This window comes from Schistocerca americana, chromosome 3, assembly GCF_021461395.2.
Source record: "Schistocerca americana isolate TAMUIC-IGC-003095 chromosome 3, iqSchAmer2.1, whole genome shotgun sequence".
Taxonomy (NCBI): domain Eukaryota; kingdom Metazoa; phylum Arthropoda; class Insecta; order Orthoptera; family Acrididae; genus Schistocerca; species Schistocerca americana.
This window is the reverse complement of record NC_060121.1, coordinates 885,414,516-885,440,386: the sequence shown is the minus strand read 5'-3', so window position 1 is coordinate 885,440,386 and position 25,871 is coordinate 885,414,516. Positions and strand designations below refer to the sequence as shown.

Genomic DNA, 25,871 nt, shown 5'->3' with positions numbered 1-25,871 from the left:
CTAGTTTGGACCAAATGGCACCACACAGTATTGGTAACACTTACCTTCATGTAAAAATGCTGTATTTGGCCTAGATTCCTTGGCCAAACTGATATTCCAATAGCCAAAAGTCACATCAAAAGAAGTCATAAATTTACATCTGTGGAACTTTTGCAAAATTTCATCAATGTTAGCTGGTCTGTCACTCTCCCCTATTCCAATGTCATTCAACTTTCTGGCATCCAGAACCAACATGACACCACTGATACCTGCTGGCTGACATTTCAATAATCCCCCATTAGACCATCTTTTGAATTCCAGAATGAGATTTTCACTCTGCAGCTTTGGTAGCTCAGATGGTAGAGCACCTGCCCGTGAAAGGCAAAGGTCCCGAGTTTGAGTCTTGGTCGGGCACACAGTTTTAATCTGCCAGGAAGTTTCATCTTTTGAATTTCTTTCCTCACTACTTCCTTTTTCGAAAATGGAATAATATAAGGTTTTTTGAAAAACAGTTCATGACACTTAAGCTTTAATTTGCACTCAAAATCTTTTACCAAACCTGGCCTGTCTGAAAATGCCTTGCAGTTGCTCAGAATACCTTTTAATTCCTCCCTTTGGCTATTTGTAATACCTTCAATATCCTCAACTCTCTTTATTATCTCTCCTCTTCTTCCTCAGTATCCTGCTCAGTGGACAAAACTCTCAATAGCACATCTAATTCAGTTTGCACACACTCATCCATACCTCCCAAAAATGATACTTTGTACCTACTTCTGTTGCACTTAAAACTAAACTTACTACTAGCAAAATCAATATTTACACATCATTTACACAAGAAATTAGTCTCAAATATTACATCTATGCTGAGATTTGGAATTACCAAGAAACTGCACTCCAACAGCTGTCCTGCCAATTCCGCAGTTAACAGTACCTCTTGTTTCACACTCTTTGATAGCTTACCAATAGTACCAATAATTTTTATTCCAGAGACATGTGCCACTACTATGTCCTCTGTGTTCTTAATAAATTTAAAAAATACCTGTTAAATGCCATTCAAATCACTACAACTGTCCAGTAAACACTTACCATTTATACACTCCTGGAAATGGAAAAAAGAACACATTGACACCGGTGTGTCAGACCCACCATACTTGCTCCGGACACTGCGAGAGGGCTGTACAAGCAATGATCACACGCACGGCACAGCGGACACACCAGGAACCGCGGTGTTGGCCGTCGAATGGCGCTAGCTGCGCAGCATTTGTGCACCGCCGCCGCCAGTGTCAGCCAGTTTGCCGTGGCATACGGAGCTCCATCGCAGTCTGTAACACTGGTAGCATGCCGCGACAGCGTGGACGTGAACCGTATGTGCAGTTGACGGACTTTGAGCGAGGGCGTATAGTGGGCATGCGGGAGGCCGGGTGGACGTATCGCCGAATTGCTCAACTCGTGGGGCGTGAGGTCTCCACAGTACATTGATGTTGTCGCCAGTGGTCGGCGGAAGGTGCACGTGCCCGTCGACCTGGGACCGGACCGCAGCGACGCACGGATGCACGCCAAGACCGTAGGATCCTACGCAGTGCCGTAGGGGACCGCACCGCCACTTCCTAGCAAATTAGGGACACTGTTGCTCCTGGGGTATCGGCGAGGACCATTCGCAACCATCTCCATGAAGCTGGGCTACGGTCCCGCACACCGTTAGGCCATCTTCCGCCCACGCCCCAACATCGTGCAGCCCGCCTCCAGTGGTGTCGCGACAGGCGTGAATGGAGGGACGAATGGAGACGTGTTGTCTTCAGCGATGAGAGTCGCTTCTGCCTTGGTGCCAATGATGGTCGTATGCGTGTTTGGCGCCGTGCAGGTGAGCGCCACAATCAGGACTGCATACGACCAAGGCACACAGGGCCAACACCCGGCATCATGGTGTGGGGAGCGATCTCCTACACTGGCCGTACACCACTGGTGATCGTCGAGGGGACACTGAATAGTGCACGGTACATCCCAACCGTCATCGAACCCATCGTTCTACCATTCCTAGACCGGCAAGGGAACTTGCTGTTCCAACAGGACAATGCACGTCCGCATGCATCCCGTGCCACCCAACGTGCTCTAGAAGGTGTAAGTGAACTACCCTGGCCAGGAAGATCTCCGGATCTGTCCCCCATTGAGCATGTTTGGGACTGGATGAAGCGTCGTCTCACGCGGTCTGCACGTCCAGCACAAACGCTGGTCCAACTGAGGTGCCAGGTGGAAATGGCATGGCAAGCCGTTCCACAGGACTACATCCAGCATCTCTACGATCGTCTCCATGGGAGAAAGCAGCCTGCATTGCTGCGAAAGGTGGATATACACTGTACTAGTGCCGACATTGTGCATGCTCTGTTGCCTGTGTCTATGTGCCTGTGGTTCTGTCAGTGTGATCATGTGATGTATCTGACCCCAGGAATGTGTCAATAAAGTTTCCCCTTCCTGGGACAATGAATTCACGGTGTTCTTATTTCAATTTCCAGGAGTGTATCTTGTACACTTACTGTTATTACAGGGTGTCACACTTCCTTTTTACTTAATATGCAACCTTCTTCATACAACACATTCTAACTAATCCTCTCACTGGAAAAATCACCCAGCGTACCAAATTGATTATCAGACACAGTCAAATGACAGCATGGTCCTCTTCCTCATTACCACTCTCAAACTCCAACTCTTCACTAGACCTAATATTATCCTCCTCTATTCTTTATTTACTTACCACATGGCCATCATTATCAATTATAAATTCATATACCTGGTCCTCACCACTACTGGATTTATCACTGCTATCATCATTACCTTTACTGTCAGAATCAGACCCACTGTCAATTTCACTGTCCTCAAATATTTGGCTGATTAGTTGGTCCTTGTTTCCAGTATTAGATCACAAAGCTTAACACCTGAACTTCTTATGTTCTCTTAAAAATTTAATATCCATCTTGACACTTTGGACATCCTGAGCAACAGTAACACACTCTGTTTCATTACTTAATTTTGTTATAGTAACTTCCTCCTCTTTTTTTTACACAATAAATACTGCTACATGCACCATCATTCAACATCTCACTAGAATTAGAAATTACACTTGTCTTACTACTATCATTTACATTACCCTTACCTATTATTACAGCACATTTATATACACATGGCTCTTCATCACTACCTGCTCTAGTGCAAGCCAAAACTGGAGCATTGTCTATTTTAAATGGTTTGATCCAGAATTAAAGTCATCTCCTTCATTTCTTTCACTTGAATTTCTCCTACCATTTCTGTACCCATTCTGGCTATCCTCCATCCAATCATTCCTTGAATTTCTATTGTAATTAGTCTTATTCATCCTATTTACCTGAAATTCTCTCCCTGATTGAATATTGTCATCAAAATTCCTCCTATGATCTTCCACTGAGGGCTTCACTCTCTCCACTTTATCAACATAATTCAAGAAATCACTAATATTACCCCTAGGGGCAGGTACAAGCAATTCTTTAACTTTCTGAGGCAGCTTAGTTTCTAAACCTATAATTGTTGATTCACTACCTAGCTCTTTGTCCAAATATTTCTGTTTGTTTATCCAAAGCTGACAGAAACCTTTCACAGTACCCTTCCTAGAGTCAAATCTCTCTCATCCACAAAATACATTCAAAATTCTCTGCTGCTAATCTTTGGATCAATATTCATCTAAAAAAAGCTTTATCAAAGCTTTGCCATGAAGCACAACTATCAGCTACTCGAGCTGCCCATCCCCCTTCAAAAAAGCTCTCACAAATGACATTTTCTCTTTGTCATTCCACATTTCAGGCAAATCATTAAATCCCCTAATAAAATCCAGTGGATGCACTTCCCCATATGGTCCAAAATTATTAAATTTCTTACAACAAACAAATGAAGGACTGTTTGGGATGCTACATACTCCATGCTTTAGATTTTGTACCTCTTTCATCTTTTTCTCCATTTCAGTCAATTACTAATCTACATTTTTATTTACTTTTACCAGTTTTTCCTCTACCACTAGTAAACACTTGGTTGCTACCTCTGTTTCTAAATCATTTTCAATCTGTTTGTTTTGGTTCTCAAGTTTAACCCTATTTTCAGCACAAAATTTCCTGGCTACTTTGGCTTCATCTTTACACTGTTTTTCAGGAGCCTCCACCCTCCTACTATAGTCATCACAAAGCTTCCTTCTGTCCTTTACACATGTACTTCTCATCAATGTTAATTTCTCATTATTGTTATGTACTAATGTCTTCATCTTTTCATCACAATCTTTAGCTACCAGTTCAACCTTCTTATGTAATTCTAAAAGATTAGAGCTGACTCCCTAATCTCCTTCTTCATTTCTTTCTTCAGTTCATCCTTTAAGTTAACCATGTCAGTGCTAATGCTATCAGTTTTCTTTTCCACTGTATTAATGTCTTTTTTCATACTACTAATGTCTTTATGAACTACGAATGTCTCTTTTCATATTACTAATGCCTTTGTTCATACTCATATTACTCAAATTACTCATAATTTACATTAACATCCCATCCACTTTTCCATCTGCCATAAACTTTTGCCCTTGCTGATTTTTGCTGCTAGGTTCCTCCTCCTTAACCTTAACAATCTCATACACTTCAGTACTGTTTTCATCAATTTCGCTCACCTCACCATACAGTATAGATGATCCTTTTAACATTTCATCCACAATAGGACTTTTGTCTGCATCATTCAAAGTTGCATTGAAGTCTGATTTATAAGCACTATCATTTACTGAACCAGGCCCCTGTTGTGCCTTGTCTCCCATCACTGTCTTATTCATTAAGGCCACTCATTATGTATCACTTAATATGAAACAGCTTTTGCTTTGAAATTAACTTGTTTATAATCACTCATCTGCTGCTGCAGTTGTCATCTCGATTTGTTGTCTGCTGCAAGTTGTAATTCTCTCGGGGAGGTGTCTTGTTTATCTCTGGTCAGCTGTGCCCACCTGCGTGCTGATTGGCTGCTCCTGTACTCAGAGGTTGCTTCCATAGAACCCACTTGCTGACTGGTTGCTGTTATACTGTGGCCATGAAACCCATGCACTGATTGGCTGTTGCACCACTGCACTGTAAACCACTGTTGAGTTCACTGTTTAAATTTCGCAATTCCTTGTTTATTGTGGGTACGTACAGTATTCCTCACCCGGGACACCACATGTGATGATTCACCTTCTTTAATTCTTCGTCGATTGTCCTCAGTGTCAATGTACTGCATTGCCACACTGACTGAAAATTGGGGTTTGTAATTCCAACACTGAGTACAGTAAATAATGTAGCCAACAGGTGCACAGTTGTGTTTCATAGTACTTTAATTTCACTGTTCACAACCCCCCAATAATACACAGTTATATGGCCAGTGCACTATTGTCTAACTTTCGAAAAGCCTCATTAACAGTTTGCAGGCAAACCTCCACATACTGCTACGATAGTTTACTATTGTACATCTACGAGTAGTAAAAACCTAACCACGAGGTTCACAGTTCTTGAAGAACAGAAATGTGCATATGGAGCAGACACTGTCATTGTTTTAACACACAGTAACACTTGTTTCACGGTTAAGTTGAAGTGTTGTTGTTATTCTAACCAACACAAGTTTTTCATCTGAAACTTGGCTGTGGGCTCACTTTCTCGGGACCAAAAATTGGGCTCTTATATATCTTGACAATACTAGGTACTGAAACTACAGTGTTCAAAGTTAAATTTATGGAAATTACGATCAAACTTAACTCATTAAATTAACTGAATATATCAAAAAATTTGTTCTTTTTAACAGTTTCTTCTACTGCAAGGGTTAAGCCGAATCATTTGTTTAAATGATGAAATTAACATATATCATTAGGCAAACAATGCTTTTGACAAAACTGTTAATCACTTTGGAATTAATTAAGGGCTGCCTTTGCTAACATGTTTTCAAATAGAGCGAAATAGATCCTTTAAGAATGCTATTAGTTGTTCCTCCAAATGTTTATAATTAGTACAGAATTTATATTTGTTTATAAATCAACAATAGAACTTAAGTTACGAAACAAATACTGGTTTCACCTTATAACAAAATACATTAACTAGGCATAATTGAAATAAATTAAACAACCAATTACGTGTGGGACCGATGACCATAGCAGTCTGGTCTCTTTAATCCCACAAACCAATTACATGTGTAAAACTAAGCACAAAATTAGACCTGGTGTTATATTCTTTAAAACTGAGGGCCAACCTTTCTCTTTTATGAAAATGCAGATTATACTCATGTAGGTTAAAGGTAATTAGTTAAAATTGAAAAAACGAATTTAAGTAGGCAGATGGCAAAACAAGAGGGGAAGTAAAAATAGCTTTCTTCATCACTAAGTCCTTTGCATACAACCTAGCCACCTGTGCTCATCACATCTGCAGTGATGAGCTGTCTCTCTCAAAATATACTGAGGGTTTCACTGAAGCCTTCACAGACCGTAATTATCCTCCCAACCTAGCCACCTGTGCTCATCACATCTGCGGTGATGAGCTGTCTCTCTCAAAATATACTGAGGGTTTCACTGAAGCCTTCACAGACCGTAATTATCCTCCCAACCTTGTACAAAAACAAATCTCCCTTGCCTTATCTTTCCAGTCCCCCACCACCTCACAAAGTTCCACCGTCCAGCCACAGAGGAGCATTCCACTTGTAGCTCAGTACCACCCAGGACTGGAGCAACTGAATTACATTCTCCGCCAGGGTTGTGACTACCTCTTATTGTGCCCTGAAATGAGAAATGTCCTGCTCACTATCCTTCTCATCTCTCCCACAGTGGTATTCCCCCAACCACAGAACCTACACAATATACTCATCCATCCATATACAATCCCTGCTCCCAACCCCTAGCTCATGGCTCATACTCCTGTAATAGACCTAATGCAATACCTGTCCTATAAATCCTACCACCACCTACTCCAGTCTGGTCAAAACATCACCTATCCCATAAGACTGTGAAACCAGTCATGTGATCGACAAGCTAATCTGCAGCCACTGTGCTGCATTCTATGTGGGCATGACAACCAACAAGCTGTCTGCCCGCATGAATGACCACTGACAAACAGAGGCCAAGAAACAAGTGGATGACCATGTTGGCACTACACACGCTGGCAGATGATGTTCACCAGACATTTGCCATACCCACACCCAACCATTGGAATGTCATATTGTGTACCGTGATTCATCATTCCTCACAATGTTTTTCCACTGTTCAATTGTCCAATGTTTACACTCCTTATTCTAAGTGAGGCATTGTTTGGCATTTACCACCTTGACGTGTGGCTTATGAGCAGCCACTCGATTGTGAAATCCAAGTTTTCTCACCTCCCACCTAACTGTCATAATACTTGCAGTGGATCCTGATGCAGTTTGGATAGATGGATAGATGTCTGCCTATTACCCATTATGACCCTCTTCAACTGTCACCAGTCTGTCAGTCAACAGATGAGGTTGACCTGTACGCTTTTGTACTGTACATGTCCTTTCATGTTTCTACTTCACTGTCACATTGGAAACAGTGGACCTAGAGATGTTTAGGTGTGTGGAACCCTCACATACAGACATATGACACAAGTAACACCCAATCACCTGACCACGTTCGAAGTCCGTGAGTTCTGTGGAGCACCCCTTTCTGCTTTCTCACAATGTCTAATGACCACTGAGGTCGTTGATATGGAGTATCTGGCAGTAGGTGGCAGCAAAATGCACCTAATACAAAAAACATATGTTTTTGAGGGTGTCTGGATACTTTTGATCACATTGTGTATCAGTCATTTCCAGAGCCCTCACATTTTGCCCACTCCCAAATTCAATCATGCAGGACTTGTTAAAGACCTTGTCTCCTTCTCCCAGTCCCTACAGTGGAAACTTTTTTTTGCCACCAGCCTTACGTATCAGACTCTGCCAAAGACCGATGTTGAACCGTACCTAACTCAGTTTGCTCCTCCATCCAACCGTGATCCAACCTCACTGCCCCCAAATCACCCCTATCAACTTTCCAGAACTTTTTAACTTCTAACCTTGTCTCACCATCATTCCTCTAAACCCTCAATAAGCAAACTAACTTTACATCTGCTGAAAGAATAACAGTGCACCATCTAAAAACTGCTCCTGACCTTATAATCCTACCTGTGGATAAAGGATCCACCACTGTTGTTTCGAACTGCAAGGATTATCTGGCAGTAGGAACCTGCCAGCTGTCAGATACATCCACCTACAAACCTTGCCACAGTGACCCATTCAAGAAATCCAGGAGGATCTCCAATCACTCGTCAAATCCTTAGGTCCATCCCAGAACCTCTCCCCGGAGTCCATGTCTCAGCTCACCCCTACCACTCCCAGCACTCTTACCTTCTACATGCTTCCTAAAGTCCATAAACCCAATCACCCAGGATGCCCCATTGTGGCCAGTTACTGTGCCCCCACTGAGAGCATCTCTGCTCCCATAGACCGACACCTTCAACCTACTACCCACAACCTGCCCTCCTATGTAAAAGCTACCAACCATTTCCTCCACCGGCTCTCCACAGTTCCTGTCCCTTTTACACACGGTGCCCTGCTCATCACTATTGATGCCACTTCCCTTTACACTAACATCCCTAATACCCATGGCCTTACCACTATTGAACACTACCTTTCCACTCGTTGTACTCAACCCAACAAGTCACCATCCTAGATGCTGACCTCCACCTCAAAGATGATTATATCAGTACCTCCATCCACATCAAACCTACTAATTACCAACAATACCATCCTGTTGCTGAGGACACTGCCAAACATGACATCCTTCATTTCAGTGACTGCTTCACAGCCTTTGCCATATGGACCTTTCCCACCAACACCAGTTTTTCTGAATTGCGCTGGTGAGAATTTCTCCTGCAGTATATCCTACATTCCCACAACCCTCCTGGCCTCAACCTTTGTTAGTCATTGTCCTCTCCCATCCACCCCTTTCTCTATTCCCATTCCAGCACTACACATCCCTCTTTAATTCATCACACCCAGTCTTTTAAGTTCTCTCCTTTTCTGCTATCAAATACCCCCTCCCCACCTCTACTTAGCCCTTTGGTTAACCTCCCAACTGCACATAGCTGCCCTACCCTCTTTCTACCTTGACCCTGCGCACTCCTCAACAGCACGTCACTGTCCACCACCCCTACCCTACTATCCTTTCCCCTCTCCACCCCAGTCTCCTCCTTACTCTCACCCAGTTGGCACTCCCATCATGCACTGCTGTTGCTGCTCATAGTGTGGCCTCAGTTGCCTGAGAGTGCAGTCATGTGTGTGTGTGTTTGTCGTCAAATTTTCACAAAGGCCTTACTGGCCAAAAGCTATATTTATGACAGTCTTTTTGTTGTGCCTATCTGGGACTCAGCATATCCTTTTCACAATATTGTTTCTTTACATCCTGGATTTTCCATTGCTCAAATCATCTTTCGTTTCCATCCATCAGTGCTTTTCTACTACTCTCCAATTTGTTGCCTAATATCCCCATGAGCCAATAAAATGTCACCATTCATCTTATGTAACACTTCTAGCTTCATTTCGGTTGGCACCGTCACTCATGGTCCCAATTTCTTATCCTCCCCGCATGAACCGTGGACATTGCCATTGGTGGGCAGTCTTGCGTGCCTCAGCAATACGGATGGCTGTACCATAGGTGCAACCACAACAGAGGGGTATCTGTTGAGAGGCCAGACAAACATGTGGTTCCTGAAAAGGGGCAGCAGCCTTTTCAGTAGTTTCAGGGACAACAGTCTGGATGATTGACTGATCTGGCCTTGTAACACTAACCAAAACAGCCTTGCTGTGATGGTACTGCAAACATTACAAGCATGCAGCTTTACTGTATGGTTAAATGATGATGGCGTCCTCTTGGGTAAAATATTCCGGAGGTAAAATAGTCCCCCATTCGGATCTCCAGGTGGGGACTACTCAGGAGGACATCGTTATCAGGAGAACGAGAACTGGCGTTCTATGGATCAGAGTGTGGAATATCAGATCCCTTAATCAGGCAGGTAGATAGGAAATTTAAAAAAGGAAATGGATAGGTTAAAGTTAGATATAGTGGGAATTAGTGAAGTTCGGTGGCAGGAGGAACAAGACTTTTGTTCAGGTGAATACAGCATTATAAATACAAAATCAAATAGGGGTAATGCAGGAGTAGGTTTAATAATGAATAAAAATAGGAGTGTGGGTAAGCTACTACAAACATCATAGTGAACACATTATTGTGGCCAAGATAGACATGAATCCCATGCCTACTACAGTAGTACAAGTTTATATGCCAACTAGCTCTGCAGATGATGAAGAAATTAATGAAATGTATGATGAGATAAAAGAAATTTTTCAGGCAGTGCAGGGAGACGAAAATTTAATAGTCATGGCTGAATGGAATTAGAGAGTAGGAAAAGGGAGAGAAGGAAACATAGTAGGTGAATATGGATTGGGGGTAGGAAATGAAAGAGGAAGCCGTCTGGTAGAATTTTTGCACAGAGCATAAGATAATCATAGCTAACACTTGGTTCAAGAAACATAAAAGGAGGTTGTATACATGGAAGAATCCTGGAGATGCTAGAAGGTATCAGATAGATTATATAATGGTAAGACAGAGATTTAGGAACCAGGTTTTAAAATTTAAGACATTTCCAGGGGCAGATTTCAACTCTGACCATAATCTATTGATTATGAACTGTAGATTAAAACTGAAGAAAATGCAAAAAGGTGTGAATTTAAGGAGATGAGACCTGGATAAACTGACTAAACCAGGGGTTGTACAAAGTTTCAGGGAGAGCATAAGGGCACAATTGACAGGAATGGGGGAAAGAAGTACAGTAGAAGAAGAATGGGTAGCTCTGAGGGATGAAGTAGTGAAGGCAGCAGAGGATCAAGTAGGCAAAAAGACGAGGGCTAGTAGAAATCCTTGGGTAACAGAACAAATATTGAATATAACTGATGAAAGGAGAAAATATGAAAATGCTGTAAATGAAGCAGTCAAAAAGGAATACAACCATCTCAAAAATGATATCGACAGGAAGTGCAAAATGGCTAACCAGGGATGGCTAGAGGACAAATGTAAGGATGTAGAGGCTTATCTCACTAGGGGTAAGATAGATACTGCCTACAGGAAAATTAAAGAGACCTTTGGAGAAAAGAGAACCACTTGTATGAATATCAAGAGCTCAGATGGGAAACCAGTTCTAAGCAAAGAAGGGAAAGCAGAAAGATGGAAGGAGTATATAGAGGGTCTATACAAGGGCGATGTACTTGAGGACAATATTATGGAAATGGAAGAGGATGTAGATGAAGATGAAATGCGAGATACGATACTGCATGAAGAGTTTGACAGAGCACTGAAAGACCTGAGTCGAAACAAGGCCCCGAAGGGTAGACAACATTCCATTAGAACTACTGACAGCCTTGGGAGAGCCAGTCCTGACAAAACTCTCCAGCTGGTGAGCAAGATGCATGAGACAGGCGAAATACCCTCAGACTTCAAGAAGAATATAATAATTCCAACCTCAAAGAAAACAGTTGTTGACAGGTGTGAAAATTAGCAAACTATCGGTTTAATAAGTAACAGCTGAAAAATACTAACACGAATTCTTACAGACAAATGGAAAAACTGGTAGAAGCCGACCTTGGTGAAGATCAGTTTGGATTCCGTAGAAATGTTGGAACATGTGAGGCAATACTGACCCTATGACTTATCTTAGAAGAAAGATTAAGGAAAGGCAAACCTACATTTCTATCATTTGTAGACAGAGAAAGCTTTTGATAATGTTGACTGGAATACTCTCTTTCAAATTCTAAAGGTGGCAGGGGTAAAATACAGGGAGCAAAAGGCTATTTACAGTTTGTACAGAAACCAGATGGCAGTTATAAGAGTCGAGGGGCATGAAAGGGATGCAGTGGTTGGGAAGGGAGTGAGACAGGGTTGTAGCCTCTCTCCGATGTTATTCAATCTGTATATTGAGCAAGCAGTAAAGGATGGAATGTAGTCGAATTAAGTCAGGTGATGCTGAGGGAATTAGATTAGGAAATGAGACACTTAAAGTAGTAAAGGAGTTTTGCTACTTGGGGAGCGTAATTACTGATGATGGTCAAAATAGAGAGGATATAAAATGTAGACTGGCAATGACAAGGAAAGCGTTTCTGAAGAAGAGAAATTTGTTAACATCGAGTATAGATTTAAGTGTCAGGAAGTCGTTTCTGAAAGTATTTGTGTAGAATGTAGCCTTGTATGGAAGTGAAACATGGACAATAAATAGTGTGTGCTACGGAAGAATGCTGAAGATTAGATGGGTAGATCACATAACTAATGAGGAGGTATTGGATAGAATTGGGGAAAAGAGAAATTTGTGGCACAATTTGACAAAAAGAAGGGACCGGTTGGTAGGACATGTTCTGAGGCATCAAGGGATCACAAATTTAGCTTTGGAGGGCAGCATGGAGGGTAAAAATCGTAGAGGGAGACCAAGAGATGAATGAATACACTAAGCAGATTCAGAAGGATGTAGGTTGCAGTAAGTACTGAGAGATGAAGAAGCTTGCACAGGATAGGGTAGCATGGAGAGCTGCATCAAACTAGTCTCAGGACTGAAGACCACAACAACAGTGTAGTGTCATCAGCGAAAATGGTGAATCTACAATATTCTGTACAGAGAGGGAGATCATTTATAAATATAATAAAATGTAGGGGGCCCAGAACTGAGCCCAACATAATAATCAGTCTGGCATGCTAAACCACTGTTGCTTGCCATATCTTCATTGGCCCTTTGCACTGCTTGTTATTCCCCAAGTTCATGACCTAGTGACTGTATTACAGCTATTTTTCTGATTAGCCCATCTGTATTTCTATGTTTCTTTCGTAGCTTGTGGATAACTTTTTACACAAATTCACAGAGTTTTAGTGCCCACCTTGTCAATCTACTGGATGGACCTTCAAACCAAGTAACCACTTCAAAGCAGAACAGTTCATCACTTCCTCAAGCTTCCTTCCACACAGGTAGCACCAGAACTACGTCAGTCCATACATCAACCTAAGCATTTCCTTTCTATTTTAGCACTACTCATTGCTGCATTCAACTGGCTCGATGCATAGGTAATAGGGCATTCTTGATCATCAACCTCCTGGCTCAAAACACACCCCATAGTATGATTCAAGCCACCACCTGATAATATGAACTCGTTCTGGAAGTCTGGAAACACCAACACCAGACTCAACATTAATAACCTTTCCGACCCGACAAATGCTTGCTGGCATTCTTTCGACCATACAAACTTAATTCCCTGCTTTAGCAGTTTTGAGAGCAGCCTGGCAACAACCACAAACCTCTTTATGAATTTTCCGTAATAATTTGCAAGACTGAGTAATGATTGTAATTCCTTGGTTGCTCATGGTACTGGAAACTCTTGCACTCCCTGTATTAACCTTCAATCAGTTCTTACACTCTCCATGCTAATGATATGGCCCAGATAGTTAACCCCTTCCAGCACAACATAACATATTACCATTCTGAGTTTCAAATGAGCTGGTTGTAATTTTTTTTAACATTTCCCTCAGACATTGTATATACTCTTGCTTGTCCCTTGAAAAGATAATTATATAATCAAGATGTGTGAGACCTTTACACACTTCCACTCTTTTCAGCACTCCTTGCAGCATCTTTTGGAATGTTGCTGGCACATTCTCCAACACAAACAGCATTCTCGTATATTGCTGAAAATGCCATTTTTGTTCTGCCTTCCAGAGCATCTTCTGACTGATGGTATCCTCTGCTTTAGTCCATTGTTGAGAATGACTGGCTTTGTCCTAGGTTATGTATTGTCCCCATCATGTTTGGAATTAGTCAGGCATCTGTCATAGTTTTACTGTTCAGTTGATGGTAGCTACAACAAACTGATACTTCCTTGAGGCATCCGTAGACTTTTTCAGCACGATCACTATTCCCGTTGGTTTATAAATTCCTCCAAAGCTGGTTGCAATGATTGTGGGATTCTGTACGGCCTCCTATACATTGCCACTTATTTGGGTTACTGGAATTGCAGGCAATGGCCCTTGCAGGAGAAAAAAATCTTGAAATGCTAGCAGGTCCTCCATTTGTGGCCTTTCCGTTCCTCTTAAATGAGTCAGTTTCTCATGAAATGCAGTCCTAGCAGCATCCTGTGCATCATGACAGCCAACACCCCCTGTGTGGCAATCTTCCTCATCTGGAATTTCTAATACAGCCAATAACATTTCCTTTGACAACTTAACATCTTCATTGTCAAAATAATCCACATTGATGGGTACTACATTGCCTCCATCCCTCTCTTCTATGCATACAATACTACATTTCACCAAACAACATACTACATCCAATATTCCACTACTCTCTAGTGGTTCTAGTATACATAACATATCATCTAGTAATTCAGGCTCCAAATTCACCCATAGCATCTTCCTGGTGCCTACTGAAACACGGTCATGCAAATAAAGCCTCAGTGTCATTGCTTATGGTTTAACTGGATTGTTTTGCACGTTAGGCATTTTTAGCAGCAAATCAACTGTGACAATAATTTCCCTTAGTAGGAATTTCGTCCCACCACATTTTACTACACATCATTGGAGGTAAATTATGGCATGATATTGATGCAGAAAGGCCAACTCTAGAGTCATGCTGTAGCCCTCGCTTACATGAGATACCACTTCTACACATATGAGAATGCAGGCTTTCTCGGCGAATCTTGATGACAAAATCTTCTCAGGTTGACAGCTGAGTCAGTGCGTCATTCTCTGGAAATGTTTCAACAAATTTCTTACTTTCCATCTTCAGGTGAAGTGAAGATGGCAGGTAAGAAACTTGCTGAAACATTGCCAGAGAACAATACATTGACTTGGCTGTCAACCTGAGAAGATTTTATCGTCATATCTACACATTGCTCAAACCTGATTGCATCGAACAAAAAACTCATCACTACTGACCTGAATGTTCATATATCAGTACCCCATACCCCATGCAAGTTAAAACATGTTAGGTTCCAATGCCTGCCTACTTCCCACTAACTTCCTTGAGGCCACTGACACATGTGCCCCTGTGTCCAACAAAATTTTGTATTTCCTACCATCTATCACACCCATTGTAGCACATTCCATGTGTGCATTCATTTTCACTGCATATAATTTTACGAGGAACCCTTATTAGTGACTTTGGGGTTCCCTCCTAAGCTTAATGGACCCTTCCTTCCCCCTGGACCACCTCTTTTACCACCCCAATGTCCTTGTTGGTGACCTACATCTCCGCTACTACCATTCCCGTTAAACTGATGGACACTCATTCATGGCTGGTAACACTATCCCTGTTTATCCACAATTAAAACATTATTTTTGATGCCAATATATTTCTTCAATCCATCATACTTGTTGATCTATCAATTTCCTTGTATTCCAGTGCCAACCTCATCCCAGCATGAAGATCTTTAGCATCTCTGTACATTTCCTCATAGAAATCTCTGGTTCCAAAGCCCTCAGAAAAAATATTGAGTGCTTGCTGCTTTGTCTGTTGTACCACCTCTTTATTCACCTTGTCATTCTGCAATAACTTCATAGTTGTGAACATTTAACTTTCTAATCCTATCCACAAAGTCCTCAACTGCTTCATTATGCCTTCTGCACACAGCACTCAACTGCTCCTGAAAACACTACACACTATTCTGCTTCCTATACTGTTGTTCCAACCCCTGTCTTGGTCAAACAAAAGTCCCTGCATTATGCTGCACTTCTGTGCAGATTGCAAATGACTTCACTTCCCCTTGTCAACTCTAACATCACAATCTGCAATAACTACATGTCCAACAAATCCCCTAAGTTAGACAATGATTTGGGATCTTTCATAAATGCTACCATATCCTTAGACAACCTGTCAGAGAAGGGACAAATAAGTTTAGCAGTAGCCAGATCCACCCCTTGGACGTGAGACCTCAGCAGTTCTATTTTGTGATCCTTCTATGCCAATATATTATTCACAACCATAATATCCACTCTAAACTGAGATACCTGATTCACTAACGGTTACAAAGCCTCCTCACTGGTGACAACTTGTCTCTCTTACTTTGCCACTGCCACAACTTCACTTATTTTCACAACTCAGATAAACATGGACAAATAACATAACTAATATAGATAGAACAGGTAGTTGCAGAGTACTCTATTAGCTTACTTCTTCTGTCCTACCATGAGTCACCTGAACATCCTATACTGTCTATCTGTGTGCCAAAAATGACTACATGTAAAGCAATTCACTGCTACCAATTCAGTCCAGAGCACACTAACTACACTGCACAGAAGTGAGTAAATTGAATGTGGATCCTATCTTCATTCTTATCTGACACCTCACTGATGCCACATATATCACCTGAGGTTACCAACTTGCCCATCAACCTATAGCCATAATGTCACCACCACATGCAGCCACACTGACACTGTGGCCAGTAGTCCATGTATGAGTACACGAGCTGACTGATGAATAAAGTTTCAGTTCTGTTACTTTTCTGCTGCCTCACACTTTGTTTCAATTCCACTACTTTCCTGGTGTGTCACACTTTTGGGGCAAGGGTGGGGGGACAGGGGAGGGGAAGTGCAGCACATGGAAACAATTTATCTAAAAATTGACTTTAGTTAATGTTACCTTTGATATAAACTTGTATTTTTTAATTCTCTCTGTGTCTAGTGCTTTTAAAGGGGTGGAAAAATATACAGAAAGATCACAAAACTCAACACATTACTGTGCCTAATATGATGTAGGAAAACTGTTGCCAATCAAACCAGCTTCCAGTTGTCTCTTAATGGACATGTACAAGTCCTGTATGGTTTTCAAGCGAATTTTCTACCATTCTTCCTGCAAGACAGTGGCAAGTTCAGGTAATTATGAGGTAGACGGATAGCAATCATGTGCCCTTCTCTCTGAAGTAGATCACAAAGGCTCACCAATATGGAGATCTGGTGACTGTGGTGGCCAGAGGAAATGTGGTAATTCATCTTCGTGCTCACAAAACAGTCCTGGATGATGCAGGCTGGTGCTCTGTCATCTTGTAACACATTGTCACCATTGGTGGACACACACTGTACCATGGGCGGGACCTGATGAGCCAGTATGGTCACGTAACCCTTGGCAGTAATGCAAACTTGCAGAGGTACCATGAGGGCTATAGAAGACCATGTTATGGCTGCCCAAGTCATCACCAAACCCCCACCGTGTCTCGCTCTTGGGACATAATTTTGGCCAGAAGTTATATATGTTGTAAAACGAGATTCATCTGATCAAATTACATTCTTCCATTGCTCCATAGTTCACGTTTTTTGGCTTCAGCACCATGTTTTCATGACACGGGCATTTGGATCACTGATGTATGGTTTTGGAATTCCAGCTCATCGTACAATTCCCATCTTATGGAGCTCCCTGCACTTTGTTGTTGTGCTGGTAGGATTCCTGAGTGCAACATTCAGTTCTGCAGTGACTTTTGTACCAGTTGTCCTCTAATTTTTTGTCACAAACCTCATCAAAGAACATCTGTCAAAAACACTCAGTACATACTTTTGTCCATGTTTTGAATTAGTGGATGATATTTTATCACTTTTCCTGTATGCAATATAAATCTGATGTAGTTTCTCTTGAGGCATCAAACAGTTCAACTAACTTGGTTATGAAAGCACCAGTCATATAAGCGCCAGTAATTTGTCCGCATTTGAATTCACTTAGTTCCAACATAATACACTCACGCTACACTGAACACTGTTCTAACCACAACTGACATTTGCAATACATTGAGAAAATTGCACAGGTGCTGTTTGTGGTCAAATACAACAGCACCACCTGCAGGCTAGGTTAGCATCTGCATTTATGTTCAAGCATGCATTTTTCATGGTGTTTCCATATTTTTGTCCAACCCCTGTATGTAACAGCATAATTTGTATCTTTTGTTGTGAGTAATAAATTCATTTCAATACACTTAAATGCTGTGTACATTATTATACATGGTGTACCAGTATTACCTAGAAGGTTATAAGTCAGCTGATTTTTCAGTTCACTCTCTTTTCCCCAGTTTTCCAATTCACTCTCTTTTTCCTCATTAGAGTTGCAAGCTTATCCCAAACTGCATTAACAAATGTTGAATAACAGAGCTTAAACATTTTTATTAATGGTTGTTAATGAAGAATACAAACACTATTGGTTCTTTCTGGAGTGAAGATATACAAAATACTCTACCATATTTGTCTGTTTTTAGAAGCACAGTTGCAGGTTTTTTTATAATGAATAAGATCAAAACAAGTTCCTTTACATTACTGTATTAATTCCATTACACTTTTTTAGGCATTTGGATCCAAATGAAATTTCGCATCTCTTTTGTATGGTACACAGGAACAATCTGGTGTTTACACGTCATTGAACCTGAGCTGAATATTTATGTATTCTTGTATGTTAAGTTATTCACAGAGCTTTGTCACTTTAATGAGGCTTTTTGTCTTATGTTTTACAAGACTCCAAATAACAGTATTTCATTGACTCTAATTATTAGCCACATATGTTTGTTGCACTTTCAGGTTGACAACAACTTTTGCTCTTGTTTAAGAGACAATGGTTCACATTTTATTTTTCTATCTTTATTTTTTAAATTTTCTTTTGAATGTACATGGACCTAACCAATTGTGTCCCTTTTTTTCCAGATGCTCAAATTGTTGATTGATGCTGGAGCAGACGTGAATTTCAAAGATGACCATGGTTGGTCACCACTTCAAGAAGCCCTTAGTTCTGGAAGTTTTAAGGCATGGTCCCTATATCATTATCCAAACAAGAAATGAAACTCTGTGATGCATACTTTTGTAGTTGCTCTTCCTTTCCATAAATATATTGCACAAAACAAAATTTATAAGCAGATTTTAATGATTCACCAGAGAGCTTGAAAAATGTGTCTGTTTAGTAACTGTGTAGAAAGTAGCATCCTAGAAGGGAATTACCCAAGTAAAGACAGCATGTGCTTGTCATTTTTTCATTATATCTTTGAATTTTCTGCTATAATAACATACATGTTATTATTATTCTATCGTTTTCACATGGGATGTAATGAGTTACGCATGACCCTCTATCTAGCTTATAACAAATAGCACCTCCATAGTTTGGCTTCATAGAGCATGTAACTAAGCTGTGTCATCCTCTACCAACAATATCACTATATATTTGAATGGAGGTGTCTGTGGTTATCACATCAGCCTGCAAGCTATTCATATCAGCTTTTCCAAATGAGCACAACTACTTCCCTTTCATGTAGATCTACACTTGTCTGCATGGGCATGAGTGTATTCCATTTTAGTGTTCTGAAAAAGAAAAATTCCTTGAATTTATTGGAAATCAAAATTTGGTTCTCAGTGCGCCAGCTCGTTGCAGAGAATGTATACTTTAGTAGCTGTTAAATATCATTAATTTTATTCACTGCATATGTAAAGAGTCCTTAAATGAATATCATATAAAATTAGAAAAAGAGCTGATGCTTTGGAGAGAGTTCCCACTTATCCACTTAAATCATGTGGTTGCTGCTTACATAGCTGCTAAGTAGGCCTACTTTAATTGCATAGACTTATATTTGTCACAGGGTAAGACACAATTACATGTTGTGCAAAACACTTAAAGCTTGATATCATTTGTAAATTTTCTGACCATAATTGTTCAGGATTGGCAACTTAACGTATGAACAGTTTTGGATTTATACATATATAAGTTAACATTCATATAGTTTTGATTGGCCCTCTGACAGTGATGGTTAGTTACCCGTAATAAACAACATGGAATATACTTCAGTCAAGTGGTCACAATGAGAAAAGAGTAGGTGGAGATCTTCCGACAGTGTCAGTAGTGATCTATAGAATATCAGTCAGAATGACACATATGATGTGTTAGGTTTTAGAATTGTGAATTGTGTTTTATTCATCTCATGATGTACTTATGCAATCCATTTGGCTTGCGTACAAGAGATATGTCAAAAATTTATGGTACAATTACAGTGATTTTTACATTAATAGATAATAGCACTACAATAAATAATAACACTCTAAGGATATTTCTTGGAATACGTAACACATTGTATCCAGCTCAAATTTCCAGTTTGTCCTGTGTGAATTCATCCACTGAGTAATAACATTTCAGTGTCAGTACCTCATATAGCTTTCCTTTACGTGAACCTAAATTCATCTGCATCAACTTGTTCCCTTTTAATTTATTTAGAATTTTCATTCCCATGTGTTGAGGTCCCTGGGTATACAGTCTGAGGTGGTGGGTGGGGAGCATAAAATTTTCTTTGTTTCTAGTATCATGTGAATGGACTAAATGATTTCCCTCAAATAACTCACGTCTGGTGTACAAAAATATAATAATCTCCTATATTTATAAGGATGGCAGAGTTAATGTTTTAAGTTTTCTAAATAATGGTCAACAAGGTTCTTTGTGATGTGCAGTGTGCATATCTCAAATGACTTTTTTCTGAATTTGTTAGCATCCGCATTACATTTGTCGAGCTATCCCAAAAAACAATACCATACCTAATAATGGATTTGAAGTAGCTTGTATATGCTATTTTTCATGTATCCATGTCAGTTGCTGTTGATAATATTTGCATTGCAAATGCAAAGCTGCTCAGTTTGTTTGCTAGGTATTCAGTGTGTGCCTACAAGGCCAAATTTTTATCTAGATTTAAACCTAAGAATTTGACTGAGTCAACTTCTTCTATATCTTGGTTGTTATGTACAGTCTTAACCTGCTCGCATTTGGCTGTTTGGTTTTGAACTGCATCATGTGAGTCTTGAATATGTTTAGATTCAACCCATTTAGCTGAAACCAAGTTTCTAAGCTACTGGGGGTACTGAACACAGATTTGAGAATTTTTCTCCAAATCCTGATCTTCAACTAAGACAGTAGTGTCATCTGCAAACAGAACTAATGGGGATCTGATATTTAATGGTAAGTCATTAACATGCAAAAGAAATAGGACTGGGCCTAATATGGAGCCTTGTGGAACAGCTGGAAATATTTTTTTCCAATCAGAAAATAATATGCACCATTTGAAGAAATGCTAACTCTTTGCTTTCTGTATGATATGCAGGATTTAAGCCACTGTAGGGCACTGCTGATAACACCATAGTTTTGAAGTTTGTAAACAAGCAATACACGGTTTACAGAATCAATCTCCTTTGTTAGATCGCAGAAAATTCCTGCCACAATATTTCTGTTGTCTAATAATGTACTTATGTTTGCAATGAAACTGTTTACTGCATCTATGGTGTTTTCCACTTCTGAAAACCAAATTAATTGTTTAGAATAATAGAATATTTTGCAATGAAGTTTTTCAGATATTTTAGATAGGACTGAGAGAATCTAGATAGGACAATAATTTCCCATGATCTCTCTTGATCCCTTCTTGAAGAGTGGTTTGACTTCTGCATATTTCAGTACCTCTGGGAAACAGCCCTTTTCAAAACATTGATTTATTATTTGAGCTAGTGGGTTTGTAATTCTGTTTTGTACCACTTTAATGACTTTGGTAGGTATTCCATCCCAACCTGCAGATATTTTATGTCTTTATGTTAGAATAGCATTTTCTACATCATCCACAGAAACTATTAAGAATTTTGTAAATTTTTCAGTTTTTACCTAGTTTAGTTTTGAACTAAACAAATTTCTTCCTCTACACATAACAGCTGCTTCTGAATGCCTTGGATAACAAAATAATTCAAAATATCATGCTGCAAAAGAAGGAAATGCGCTAAAATTATCAGGATTACATAAGATCTGCAACTACTACAGTTCTGTAAGAATTACTGGTCTACTATAAGAAAAACATTAAAAATCAAAATTTCTTACACATTATGTTCAAAATTAACAACTGAGTTAGCTCATCTCTTAACCATAATGTACCGTGTATCTGTTGATCAGGAAACTGTGCCTCATAGTAAGTGTTCCCCAAACCTATCATCCAGTATCACTGACATTTATATCTCACAGAATCGTAGACAATATTCTGAGCTCAAACATAATGAAGTAACTCTAATAGGCTGACCTTCCCCATGCCAAGTGGCATGGAATGAAACTCCTCACAATATGAAAGAAACTCAAGTCTTCAAACATAATCAACATCTTCTTTGTCAGGAGATGACTGTCTGCTGGAAGCCAAGTCCATCTCATTTATTGCAGCATTCAAGCTTGTCATTAATTGAGTGACTCTGCTTGGCACTCTAACTTTTAAATGACATTATAACTACATTAAACAAGCAATTAGGAAAACTGCTCTAGAGATACTAAGAACTGGGAGTAAGAGTGTATACAAACTGGATCCTTCATGAATGTTGGATGACATTAAGAAGTTGATTTAGTAAAAGGAGAATTTACACAAAAAAATAGTTATCAACTAAATCACCTTAAGACAGACAAAATTATCTGACAATAAATGAGGAGTTAAGAGGCACAATTAACTCAGAACGAAATAAGATATGGGAACAGAAATGCATTGGGATAGAGATTTCAATAGGTGGATCATAGACAACAGAAGTATGAAGGACTATTATCAGATCAAGCAGTAGAGAACTTTATTCCTTTAAGAGAATGGAAAAAGCATTTTACACCTCTTCTAATTGAAAACAAACCCCAGTACATAAAAGAGGAAGAAGGTACGACTGAAGACACCACTTGAAATATGACCATTATGATAGAGGAAGTAAACAGCACACCATCTAAAATGAAGTATGACTGATCATCTCAACCTGGAAATATTCCTGTTGAATTATTGAAATGTGGAGGACACTATTTGAAGAAAAGAATAATGCACTTTATGGACAACTGTTGACAATGGAGTTAGATTCCATCAGAGTGGAAAAGGTCATACAGTGTATGTTGTCCAATTTCAACAAGGAGTGTAGAAGAGACAATAATTGCTACAAAGGGATTAGTGTGAACTGCACAATGAGATGCTTATTTGGCAGAATTATGTATGAGAAAATAAGACAAAATGTTGGCCTCCATATTGGGGAGAACCAGAGTAGGTTCAGACAGAACAGACCCTGTGCAGATAACATCTCTATTTTATAACAGCTATGGGAGAAATTTACAGCACTAGGGAAGGAGTTACACATTGCCTTTGTAAGTTTAGTAAAAGCTAATGACATGGTTTCTCGAGCAAAACTGTAGGAAACTTTGAAAGATATAGATTTGGATGCCCATCATTTACAGATCCTTATTAAAATGTACAGACATGATAAAAAACAGATTAAGAGAGATCAAAATTATCATAACCTGTTAATGTAACAAAATGCTGACACAAGGTTGCAGAATGTCACCCTTCTTGTTCAATTTATATATAGAAGTGGATCTCCGAAGATGTAAGAACAGCTGTGGAAGAATGAGAATCATTGTTAATGATGTACAGGTGTTTTCAAGGTTTGCTGATGATCAGAGTGTCCTAACACTAGATAAATATGATCATGAGTTCATGATATGACATTTATATCCGGAATATGACAAATGGGAACTAAAGATGAGTCTAACAAAAACTGAGGAACTGATAGTGAAGAGTGACACTAGATTTAAAGTTCACATCAATGACAGAGCAGTTACGAGACAGGTATAGAATTTCAAAGGCTGTGGGGCAGGCATTGAAAAAAGTGGATTGCATAATACAAAAGTAAAATACAGAATACAACAAAGCAGAAAAACAATAGGGTGTATGAAATCTATTTCATGGGACAAATACATTTCTAACAACAATAAGTAAAGTGTGGGTTGGCTGATGGTTGAATATGTCTTGTGCTATGGATGAGAACTATGGATTTTAAATGCTGACCTCAAGAGAAGACCAACAACTACATAAAATGATTATTTACAAAGGAGTGCCAGAATATCGAGAATAGAGAAAAAACTAGGGATGAAGTAAGAGCTAGAATGAGGGCAAATGAGAACAATTCTTATAATTGTATGGGCATTTGTTGAGAATGACAGATCATCAGTGGCTCAAGAAAATTTTTGAATGGAAACCAACTGGCAGATGAAAACATGGCAGACCACGACATTCTTGAAATGACCACATCAGCAAAATAGTGGTGCATCACAGTGCACACAGGGAGGATGCACTGAAAAAGAATGCTTGGTAGAAAATAACAGAAGTACAGCAAACTATTGTTGTGAATTGATCTTTTTAGTAATTAATCCTATAATAATAATAATAACAACTTTTACTGGTGCAGTGATGTCACCTGGAGAGTGAAATTCACATGTACAAATGTGAAAAATTGGCAATGAGGCAGTGACCACCCGCTCCCCCACTGGGGGAACATGGGAATGGAGAGGGAACATAGAGCATCCCTACCACCACCTTTTCGCTTGAGAATTTATTTTTCTTGGTTTTATTTGTTTGAAAATGCTCCATCTCAAGTGTTTGTCTCCAAATGCAAAAGAGGTTACAGTGTCCATCTTAACATAGTACACATGTGAATTTCTAATGCTTCTTTTATTATACAGTCCTAGTAAGTCAATGAATGGGAGAGGATCTTCTCAAAGCTACATCATTCCATAAGAAAGTACACTATGTGATCCAAAGTATCCAGACACCCCAAAAAACATATGTTTTTCATATTAGTGGCATTGTGCTGCCACATACTGCCAGGTACTCCATATCAATGAGATTTCCCACTTCTAAACATCTCTAGGTCCACTATTTCCAATGTGATAGTGAAGTGAACACATTAAGGGGTCACATACGGCACAAAAGTATACAGGCTGAACTCGTCTGCTGACTGACAAGAGACCCCTGACAGTTGAAGAGGGTCATAATGTGTAATGGGCAGATATCTATCCAGACCACCACACAGGAATTCCAAACTGCATCAGAATCCACTGCAAGTACTATGACGGTTTGGCAGGAGGTGAGAAAACTTGGATTTCATGGTCGAGCAGCTGCTCATAAGCCACACATGACGCCGGTAAATGCCAAACAACACCTTCCTTGGTGTAAGGAGTGTAAACATTGGACTGTTGAACAGTAGAAAACATTGTGTGGGGTGATAAATCACAGTACACAATGTGGCAATCCGATGGCAGGCTGTGGGTATGGTGAATGCCCGGCGAACGTCATCTGCCAGCATGTGTAGTGCCAACAGTAAGATTTGGAGGCGGTGGTGTTATGGTGTGGTTGTGTTTTTCATGGAGGGGACTTGCACCCCTTGTTGTTTTGTGTGGCACTATTGCAACACAGACCTACATTGATGTTTTAAGCACCAACCTACATTGATGTTTTAAGCACCTTCTTGCTTCCCAATGTTGTTCATAATGCACAGCCTGTAGTGGAGTCATTGCATGACAATAACATCTCTGTAATGGACTGGTCTGCTCAGAGTCCTGACCTGACTCCTATAGGACACCTTTTGGATGTTTTGGAATGCCAACTTCATGCCAGGCCTCACCAGCCGACATCGATACCTCTCCTCAGTGCAGCACTCCGTGAAGAATGGGCTGCTATTCCCCAAGAAACCTTCCAGCACCCGACTGAATGTATGCCTGTGAGAGTGGAAGCTGTCGTCAAGGCTAATGGAGGGCCAACACCATAATGAATTCCAGCATTACTGATGGAGGGTACCACGAACTTGCAAGTCATTTTCAGCCAGGTGTCCAGATACTTTTGATCACATAGTGTACAAATGAAGTAATCTCAGAGTTGACATTATGCCCTCCTGTGAGTGTGCTGAACTGAGGCAGAGCTCCTGGAGGAAGTTTTCAGAAATCAAAGGCAGAAATGTTTGTGACAATAACAGTTTGACTCCGGAC

General features: G+C 40.1%; 1 protein-coding gene across 1 annotated transcript in view; it reads left to right on the top strand.

Annotated features, from left to right (window-relative positions):
• The window catches only part of LOC124605330 (serine/threonine-protein phosphatase 6 regulatory ankyrin repeat subunit B-like), a 353,003-nt gene that overhangs the window by 199,760 nt on the left and 127,372 nt on the right, over positions 1 to 25,871 (top strand). Inside the window, exon 10 of the mRNA XM_047136936.1 lies at positions 18,740 to 18,838. Coding sequence (XP_046992892.1) covers positions 18,740 to 18,838 — 99 coding nt within the window. The remainder of the gene's footprint in view (positions 1 to 18,739; positions 18,839 to 25,871) is intronic.